This window comes from Sorex fumeus, unplaced genomic scaffold (assembly GCF_029834395.1).
Source record: "Sorex fumeus unplaced genomic scaffold, SorFum_2.1 ptg000022l, whole genome shotgun sequence".
NCBI classification, from domain to species: Eukaryota; Metazoa; Chordata; class Mammalia; order Eulipotyphla; family Soricidae; genus Sorex; species Sorex fumeus.
Genome location: NW_026606079.1, coordinates 6,047,554 through 6,057,887, shown reverse-complemented (window position 1 = coordinate 6,057,887; position 10,334 = coordinate 6,047,554). Strand labels below are relative to the sequence as shown.

Here is a 10,334-nt window from a genome sequence, read left to right as displayed (position 1 = left end):
ATACTTAATGCTGACTTTTTTAAACGTCAAATGATAAAGCGAACTCTCTGGCACATTAGATTTAACTGAACCCTTTGGTGTTCCATGGATTAGGGGTATAGTATGTGACATAGTCTGTGTCTCAGTTCTAGGCATTTGGGAGCAGGATAGGGCCTCACGAGTCACTGCTCAGAGCTTGCACACTGTACTTGTATATAATGTGTGAATCTGCAGAAAGACCAAAACTCTGACCCAACAGATTGTGTGCTGAGGACTCTTTACTGTGTCTTTCTAAGCATCGTACAGGGTTGGAATTCTTCGGTGATGAACCCCAAGGAAAAGGTCCTGATGTTCATGATCATCTTTTGGACACTGAGTTGTACATAGGACAGAGCAGTTTTACGTGCCATTGGCCAGGACAACCACACCAGGAAGGTCACCTGGGCAGAAGCATCTTCCTTGTCCCAATATAAAAGAGAATAAACAAATCCACCCTGACAACCATCTTGGACAATAAGGATTGAAGCTGCCCCACGTGAAGAAATGTTCATGCAAGATGAGAGAGTAACTGTCACTGTCACTGTCCTCCCGTTGTTCATGGATTTTCTCTAGTGGACACCAGAAACGTCTCCATTGTGAGACTTGCTGTTACTGTTTTTGGCATATCGAATACATCATGGGTAGCTTGTGAAGCTTTGCCGTGCAGGCAGAATACTCTAGGTAGCTCTCCAGGCTCTCCGAGAGGGGTGGAGGAATCAAACCCCTGTAGGCAAATGCCTTACCTGTTATGCTAACAACCCAGGAGAAAACAGGAAATAAAAAAGAATTCTTCATCCTTTTTCACAATGACATGCAAACCCACACTGACTTAAACTTCAAAAACTAAAAAGGCAATTTATTTAACATGCATTTTTAGAATTAGAAAAAATGAGGACAAGAGTAAATAGACAAGAGTAAATTGATTAACCATGGATTGGACCAGAATAAGTCATAATTTACTGTGACAATTATACTGTGTATTACGTGCCAGTATTATCTTATGAAGTAGGAGAACAGTAGCCACCACTGAGGGTCAGGGGCCTGTCTATAGGGTAGAGGCCCTGGGGGGGGGGCTGGGTTTGGTCATCAGGGACCTGAGACACGGGGACTCTCCTCCACTGCTGCCGTTTCCGCCTCAGCAATTCCTGTTTCCTGAGAGCTCCTCAGCACGTTTCCTGTGCTGGAGGAAGAGGCCCAGATTTCTCGGCCCAGGGACAGGCCCAAGTGCTCTGAGCCAAAGTCAGCACCTCCTCCCAGGGAGGCCACACACCAGCCTCCCCCGAGTCCCCTTCTTCCTCTACAGAGGCTCCCCCATGCAAATCTGCTCTCCAGACCCAGGGTTAAAACCATGTTCACACTCACCCCAACTTGGGCTCCCTCTTCCACTGACATGGTCTCTGAGATCATGGACCTTGTGGCCAGGAACATGCATCAGCACTGGTTCCTCCTCTTTCTGGTGGCAGCTCCCAGATGTGAGTATCCCCTGGACAGAGGCTCCAAGGTGGGCATGGGGCCTCTGAACCTGTGACTCTCTGTGGGTCTCTGTCCCTAGGTGTCCTGTCGCAGATACAGCTGCAGGACTTGGGACCAAGCCTGGTGACGCCCTCGCAGACGCTGTCCCTCATCTGCTCCGTCTCTGGATTCTCTCTAACCAGCTATAGTGTGTACTGGGTCCGCCAGGCCCCTGGAAAGGGTCTGGATTGGATTGGTACTATATGTAATGGTGGAAGCACAGACTATAACCCAAGTCTTAAGTCCCGACTCAGCATCACCAGGGACACCTCCAAGAACCAAGTTTACCTAAAACTGAGCAACTCGGTAACTGAGGACACAGCCATGTATTATTGTGCAAAAGACACACAGTGAGGACAAGTCACTGTGAGTCCAGTCACAAACCTGCTGAGGGACACAGGGCAGCTGTAGAGGTGACTACGGCCACCAGGGGGCGCTCTGCTCCAAGTGATCCTAGGCGGTGCCAGGGGCAGGGGGAGAAGGGACAGTAAGTCACTTTCTTTTTTTCTTTTTCATTTGTTTTTACATATTTTTCTTCTTCTCAGTGGGGGGATCATTTTCCTCTGTATTATAATATTTATACCAACTTAAAAAAATATATACACTTTAGTTATTACTTCCTCTCCATCGGGACTCTCATGCTTCTGGTGGGAATAAAGGTGATGACTGCACAATTTTGTGTTCCCACCAGCAATGAATGAGATCTTCTGTTACTATGTATCTTTACCAGCATTTGGCGGTGCTGGTATTCTGAATTTTAACCCTTCTGAAAGGTTGTAGCTCTTTCTGTTTTTCTTTTTGGGTCACACCCCTCAGGGGTTACTGCTGGCTCTGCACTCAGGAATTACTGCTGGCTCTGCACTCAGGAATTACTCCTGGTGGTGTTCAGGGGACCAGATAGGATGCTGGAAATTGAACGTGGGTCAGCAGTGTGCGAGGCAAACTCCGTACCCACTGTACTATCACTCCAGCCCCAAGGTTGAAGCTTTCTTTGTTGTTGTTGTTGTTGTTGTTGTTGTTGAGGGAGGAGTCACACCTAGCAGAGCTCTGGCCTCAGTCCTGGCAAAGCTCAGTGGGACTCTATCTGGTACTGGGATTTAACCCAGGCCTGCTTTGTGTGACTCAAGTGCCCTGCCCAAGTATGTTGTTGTTTTAATTGCAGTTTTCCAACAGTGAATAACATTGAGCATCATTTTCATGAGCCTAATGCTTATCTTCACAGGTGTGATTTCAGATCTTAAATCCATTTTAAAAATTGGATTGCTTGTAGCTGGGCTTTAAGAACTCTTTGTGTTGTGGGGCGGTGGGGTTGGGCCTTACCCAGCGGTGCCAGTGAGCATCTTAGTGATCCGTTCCTAGGGGTTGCTCTTGCAGGGTTCATGGTACTATGGGATACCAGGAAATGAACCTGGGCCTCCAGGCTGCAAAGGATACACTCCAGCCCATTGAATTATTATTATTACTATTATTATTATTCACTTGACCACTTGATCACTTGACTTCCCGTTAATTGTCGCTTTGCTCGAGCAGAGCAAAGTGACGTCTCCAATTGTCCCTGTCGCCTGCTAGTGTAGCCCAATGGTGTCTGTTCGCTCTAGGAACACGAAGAGCCTCAAATTGATTGTTCACGATCTTGATGAAGAAGTCTGACCATCTCTTAGGTGGGCGGCCACTCGGTCTTTTGACATCCAGTGGAATCCAGTCGGTAACAGCTCTAGTCCAGGGGTCATCTCTAAATCTTATTAGGTGACCAGCCCATCTGATTTTTGACACCTTGGAAAACGAGACAGTGTCCCTGATTTTTGATCGTTGATGGAGATCGGAACTCCGAATTCTTTCTCTCTTTTGAGTGAAACGTGATATTCCAAGCAGAGCTCTTTCAATTCCTCTTTGAGAGACACAAATAGCGTTCTCATCCTGTTTGCATAGGTACCAGGTCTCTGAGGTATATGGTAATGCAGGAAGAACACTGATATCAAAGATTTGTACCCGGAGCTGGAGGTTCTTCGTCCTCTTAGCTATTTCTTCGATGCTCTTGAAGGTGTTCCAAGCTGCTCTCTTCCTCCTGCACAGCTCGGGTGCAAGGTCATTTGTCATGTTGAATTTTCGACCTAGGTACACATAGCTGTTGCATTTGGAGATGGTCATTCCATTGAGAGCGAATGGGGCATCAAGAAAGAGGCTGTTTCTCATAAACATTGTCTTTGTAAGATTCAGCTGTAGTCCGACCTTTCCACACTCACAGTCGAAGTCGGCCAGCCTTTGTGCCGCTTAGCTAATGTTTGGTGTTATGAAAACAATGTCATCAGCAAAGTGGAGGTGGTGTAGTTGCTGACCATATATTTTCACTCCCATTCCTTCCCATTCCAGTCATCGCATGATGTTCTCGAGGGAGGCACTGAAGAGTTTCAGTGAAATGGTATCACCCTGCCGAACCCCTCTCTTGACATCAATGATTACTTCTTTGTAGAATGGTGAGATCCTGGTAGTGAATCCGTAATATAGGTCATGGAGGATCTTGATGTATTGTTTGAATGCCCTGATTGGCTAGGGCTTCAATGACTGCTGCTGTCTCAACAGAATCAAAGGCCTTCTTTAAATCAATGAACGTTAGAAAGAGCGGCATCTTGAACTCCCGAGAAACCTCATTGACTTTGGTTATCATATGGATATGGTCGATGGTGCTGAATCCTTTGTGGAACCCAGCTTGCTCGCATGGTTGTCCTTCATCTAGTGTTCTGCCAATCCTATTTAGGATGACTCGAGTGAACAACTTGTAGATGACAGACAATAGGCAGATCGAGTGATAGTTGCCAATGTCGCGGATGTCTCCCTTCTTGGTCAGTAGTACAGTCCTGCTGGTTTTCCAATGAGATAGAAACTTGCATTCACACAGGTAGCGTGTGAAGAGCCAAGCCAGCGTATTGATGAGTACTGACGGCAGGTTCTTCAGGTGTTCAGGTCTGACCTTGTCTGAACTGGGTGCTGTTTGCTTCTTTACTGACAAAATGGTGTGTCGGATTTCGGAAGGGAGAACTTTGGGAACGACGTATCCAGCCTGTGGAATTTGGTATGTCAGCAAGTGGACATGGCTGTCTAAGAGATTTGAGTAGAATTCATGGACAATCTTCTCCATTGCTGTTCTGGAGGATGTGATATATCCATCAAGACGTCGGAGGGCAGTCATCTTGGTCTTGTAGTTGTCGAAGGACAGTCGTTCGTTACGAATACTTTTCCTGGCTTCTGCCACATCTACCAGCACTTCTGCTCTTCTCTGCTTGAGGTCTTCCTTGATCGCATCTCTGTCCTGCTTTGTGAGCTGGGACATTCGCTTGCGGTTGCCTGAGGTATGCACCAAACTACGTTGGTGAATAAGCTCAAGAGTTTTCAAAGACATGACGTTTTTTGGTGGCTGTCTCACTCTTGGCGTTCTTCACACAATCATGGAGGTGCTGAACCAGTCGATCGTACTCCTCGTCAATGTTGTCAACAATGGCATCTTCCCATGTTGCTGTAATAGTGCCAAAGAGCTCCCGGTTGGTGGTTGTTCTGGGAGTTCTCTTTTTAAACTTTGCAGTCCTTTCTCCCCGCTCTGTGAAGTAGAATTTTGCAGGAAGGAGACAGTGGTCCGATCCCGTTCGGAATTTTGGGACAACAGCGACATTGGTCAGGCAAAACCGTCGATTGAATATGATGTGGTCTCTTTCGTTGTGGAATCGTCCACCGGGAGACTCCCATGTCCAACGTTTCGATTCAGCCTTCTGGAACTGTGAGTTACCATGGATGGTCTTGGTCGACATGATGAACTCAGACAGTCTCTCAGCCTGTTCGTTCCATTCTAGGCCATGGGTCCCAATGCGAAGTTCTTCAGCTGAACTTCTCGGTCCTATCTTGGCATTAAAATCACCCACAATGATCTTGTAGAAGGTGTGGTCTTCTTTATAGAACTTCTCCAGCTCCATGTGGAACTTCTCAATTTCTCCTTTATCATAATTAGATGTTGTTGTGTAGACAATGAAGATAGAAACTGCCGACAGTGAGCCACATCTATTCACATGTAAACATCCGATTTGGCTTGTTAGGCATTCGAATGAATCAATGCTCTTGGCCAAGTTTGTGTTGACAACGACACCGATGCCTCCGACACCTCTTTTATCACATGTTCCGAGGAACAATTGTTCTCCAGTGTCGAAAACGGCATGATGAGATTCGTACCTTCTTGTCTTGGTCAGACCAATGATGTCGTACTTGATCATTCGCGCTTGTACCATCAGGTCCTCGATGGATGCATCTGATGCTAGTATACGTGCATTGAAAGTACAGATGTCTCCTTTCTTATCCTTCTCAGTGCTGCTGTGTTAGTGAAGCCTTCAGGGTCTGGTGAATGAGACCCATTGTAATTACAATGAGACCCATTGTAATTACTCATGCATGACCTAAGTCCCACAGAACAAGATAAGAGGAACTCTCTGAGACTTTGGACTCCTGGCTCAATGGACCCAGGGACAGAGATTCTCTGCTTGCTTCCACCAACCACAGGTGACAAAGGGATTATAATCAGGAGCCCCACCCTACCCTTCCCTGTCTGCTTCCACCAACCACCAGAGACCCAGGGATAGGATTGCGCACAGAAGACCCACCCTACCCCTACCGGGACCAGATAAATATCCCACTGGCAGACCTCCAGTACTGACACTACCTCCACTACCCAGCCGCCGCCACACTCCAAGACGCTTTCCGGAACCGCGCAGTCGCTTCGCCGCTGCGCGGCGCATCATAAGTCACTAAATACCCATCTTCCGGAATTGCCGTACCATATTTGATAGGGTTCAAATATGGTAACATCTACCAGGGTGATTAGAGGTTGCCCAAAAGCCTCTATCCCTCTCAGAAAGACTGGCAAGCTACCGAGAGTATTCGCCCGCACGTTGTGTATTCGATATGCCAAAACCAGTAATTACAATGGGTCTCATTCACCTGACCCTGAAGGCTTCTGAAATGAATTCCCAGGATTCAATCCTGTATTAGAGATGCCAAGAGGTTAATGCCCCTGGGAGCCTAGAGACTCTCCCTGCAGGATGGGGACCAGGCTGCAGGGGTTCCAAGTCCCAAGAGCACACAGTTGCAGGCCTGAAGTGGGTACAGAGATGGAAAAGGTTTCTCTTCAGAAACATGAAATCAAATCACAAATAGCTTTGTAAGGGTCTAGCTCACAGTGATTTAATAGAAAAAAAATAATTATTCAAAAACCCAGAAAACTAAATTTTGCTTTGTTGAGAAAACCAAAATAAAAATAAGTATAGGACACAGAAGGTTAAATTGTGCATACTTAACCATTTTGGGAGGAACATTTATCATACTGATAAGGCAGTAAAACCTGTATGCAAGTGGTGTGTCTGGACTTCTTAATATCTCCAATGGAAACCACTGGGATTACGGTGGTTTTGCAGTCTCATTGTAGTATACCTTGTGGAGTTATAGGTTTCCTGAAATAACCTCAGAGCCCAGGTTTGACCAGATGTGTCCAGGTCATAAAGATGTGGGGGACCCTGAGAAGAAGGTACTGACAGGGTTTGGCCCTACTGAGTGGGAGCTCTGTTTGCACAGAGTTCTGGGACAGGACAGAGTCTCATCTCCTCAATCAAAGATCAGAACGTGGACCTCTTCACTCTCCTTGAGGATGGACCCAGTGACCTCTACCAGCCCCTTTTCAGGTTGGACCAGGTCGTCAGCTATGAATTCTACCTCCTCATGAACATGCAAATTAGATGAAGGACACTGAGTTAAATAGAGATGTGTCTGTGTCCTAACAACCTCACAAAGCCAAAACACCCACACCTTCAGAAGCCCCTTAGTGCACAGTCCCAACCATGGACTGGACCTGGAAAATTCTCTTCCTGGTGGCAATGGCTACAGGTAAGTGTCCCCATGCCTTAGGCTGAGGGAATGGGGCCAGCCAAGTGGAGCCCACCCCCTCCTGTCTGTGTCCACAGGTGTGAACTCCCAGGTAGAGCTGGTGCAGTCAGGAGCTAAGGTGGCAAAACATGGGACATCAGTGAAGATCTTCTGCAAGGCGTCCGGATACACCTTCATCCAAGACTATATGCACTGGATGCGCCAGGCTCAGGGAGAAGGTCTTGAGTGGATGCGATACATACTCCCTTACGATGGTGAAACAAGCTACGAACCGAAGTTCCAGGGCAGACTCACACTCACTGCAGAAATGTTCAAGGACATAGCCTACATCGAACTGAGCAGGCTGAGCACTGAGGACATGGCCATGTATTACTGTGTGAGTGACACAGTGTGACAACCATGTCCTGAATGTGTCAGAAACCTGATGGGGAGGCAGCTCTACCAGGTGAGGTGATGAGAGGGACGCTGATCCTCCTGATTTCCTCCTCAGAGAATCAGGGTCTGAGACACAGAATGGAGCTCAAAGGGCCAGGCGTCATCTGAGGGAAAGGCTCAGGATCTGTCTCTGTCCTTCAGCAACAGCCAAGAGGAAGATGGCTTCTCTTGAGAACACCTGGCATCACTCATATTTTCATCTAGAATTTTGTGTGGAGCGCCCCAGATGGTACAGGAAGAACCACATGGAAGTTTGAGCGGGGGTTATTGCAGGTTCCTGAACTATAGGTCTATACATGGCAGACTCCCAATGTTTCACATTTTGTTTTAAATTCTGTATCTGTAAGGACCTTCACAACCTCCACTACGCAGCCGCCTGTACGCTCCAGGCCACAAAGTGGCCGCGTGACACATCATAAGACACTTAATACGCATCTTCCAGTATTGCCACACCATATATAATGGGGTTCAAATATGGTTGGAACCATGGGAACACCTACAAGGGCGAATTGGGGCTGCCCCAAAAGCCTCTATCCCTCTCGGACAGCCTGGCAAGCTGCCGAGAGTATCCTGCCTGCATGGTAGAGCCTGGCAAGCTATCCGTGGAGTATTCTCTATGCCAAAATCAGTAAATACAATGGGTCTCATTCCCCTGACCCTGAAGGAGCCACCAATATGGCAGCATTGAGAAGGATGTGGAAGGAGAGGCTGATAAAATTTCAAGGCCGAACTAGGATGCCAAAACAAAGAAAGACTAAAATGACTGTCTGTACCTTCAATGCATGTGCGGTTCCATCAGATGCATCCATCGAGAACCTGATGGTACAAGCGTGAATGATCAATACGAGATCATTGGTCTGATCGCGATGAGAAGGCATCAATCACATCATGACTTTTTCAACAATGGAAAAGAATTTTTCCTCAGAACATGAGATAAAAGAGGCATCGTTGGTATCTGTGTCCTTGTGAACACGAACTTGGCCATGAGCATTGCTTCATTCGAATGCCTAACAACCCGAATTGGACTATTACACTTGAATAGATGTGACTGACTGCCGGCAGTTTCTATCTTCGTTGTCTACGCACCAACATTCAATTATGATGAAGGAGAAACTGAGAAGTTCTACATGGAACTGAAGAGGTTCTATAAAGAAGACCACAACTTCTAAAGATCATTGTTGGTGATTTTAATGCCAAGATAGACTGAGAAGATGAGCCCAAGAACTCCACATCAGCACCCATGGTCTACAGTGGAACAAACAGGGTGAGAGACTGTCTGAATTCATCACGTCAACCAAGACCATGAGTTTAGAAAGGATGAATCTAAACATTGGACATGGGAGTCTCCCAGTGGACTGTTCCACAACGAAATCGACCACATCATATTCAATGGACAGTTTTGCCTGACCAATGTCACTGTTGTCCCAAAAATTCCAAACGGGATCCGACCACCGTCTTCTTCGTGAAAAATTCTACTTCACAGAGCGGGGAGAAAGGGCTGCAAAGTTTGAGAAGAGAACTCCCAGAACGACCACCAACTGGGAGCTCTTTGGCACTATTGCTGCAACATGGGAAGATGCCGTCGTTGACAACATTTACGAGTAATATGATCAACTGGTTCAGCACCTCCATGATTGTGCGAAGAACGCCAAGAGTGAGATAGCCACAAAAAAAACCTCTTCTGCACCTCAAAAGAAACAGTGACCAAAATACAAAGACAGCCTACAGAATGGGAAAGGATATTCACCAAGTACACATCCGACAAGGGGTTGATATCAAGGATATACAAGGTACTGGTTAAACTCCACAAGAAGAAATCACCCAACCCCATCAAAAAATGGGGTGAGGAAATGAACAGAAACTTTCGCAAAGAAGAAATTCGAATGGCAAAAAGGCACATGAGAAAATGCTCTACATCACTAATCATCAGAGAGATGCAGATCAAAACCACAATGAGATATCATTTCACACCACAGAGACTGGCCCACATCCACAAGAACAAAAGCAATCGGTGCTGGCGCGGATGTGGCGAGAAAGGGACCCTCCTTCACTGCTGGTGGGAATGCCGGCTGGTCCAACCCTTTTGGAAAACAGTATGGACGACTCTCAAAAAATTAGAATTTGATCTGCCATTTGACCCAGAAATACCTCTCCTGGGAATATATCCCAGAGAGGCAAAAAGGTATAGTCGAAGTGACATCTGCAATTGTTTGTTCATTGCAGCACTCTTTACAATAGCCAGAATCTGGAAAAAACCTGAGTGCCCAAGAACAGATGACTGGTTAAAGAAACTTTGGTACATTTACACAATGGAGTACTATGTAGCTGTTAGAAAAGATGAAGTTATGAAAGTTACATACAAGTGGTACTACATGGAAAGTATCATGTTAAGCGAAATGAGTCAGAAAGAGCGGGATAGACACAGAAAGATTGCATTCATCTGGGGAACATGA

General features: G+C 46.5%; 2 gene segments (V, D, J or C); both read left to right on the top strand.

Moving 5' to 3' along the window:
• Positions 1–1,423: 1,423 nt before the first annotated feature.
• LOC130023180 (immunoglobulin heavy variable 4-59-like) lies at positions 1,424–7,302 on the top strand. The segment is given in 4 exon segments: positions 1,424–1,490; positions 1,571–1,880; positions 4,814–4,877; positions 7,138–7,302. Coding segments are annotated over 4 exon segments (606 nt in total).
• A 98-nt stretch (positions 7,303–7,400) lies between these two features.
• On the top strand, positions 7,401–7,840 carry LOC130023179 (immunoglobulin heavy variable 1-69-2-like). The segment is given in 2 exon segments: positions 7,401–7,446; positions 7,524–7,840. Coding segments are annotated over 2 exon segments (363 nt in total).
• Positions 7,841–10,334: the final 2,494 nt, after the last annotated feature.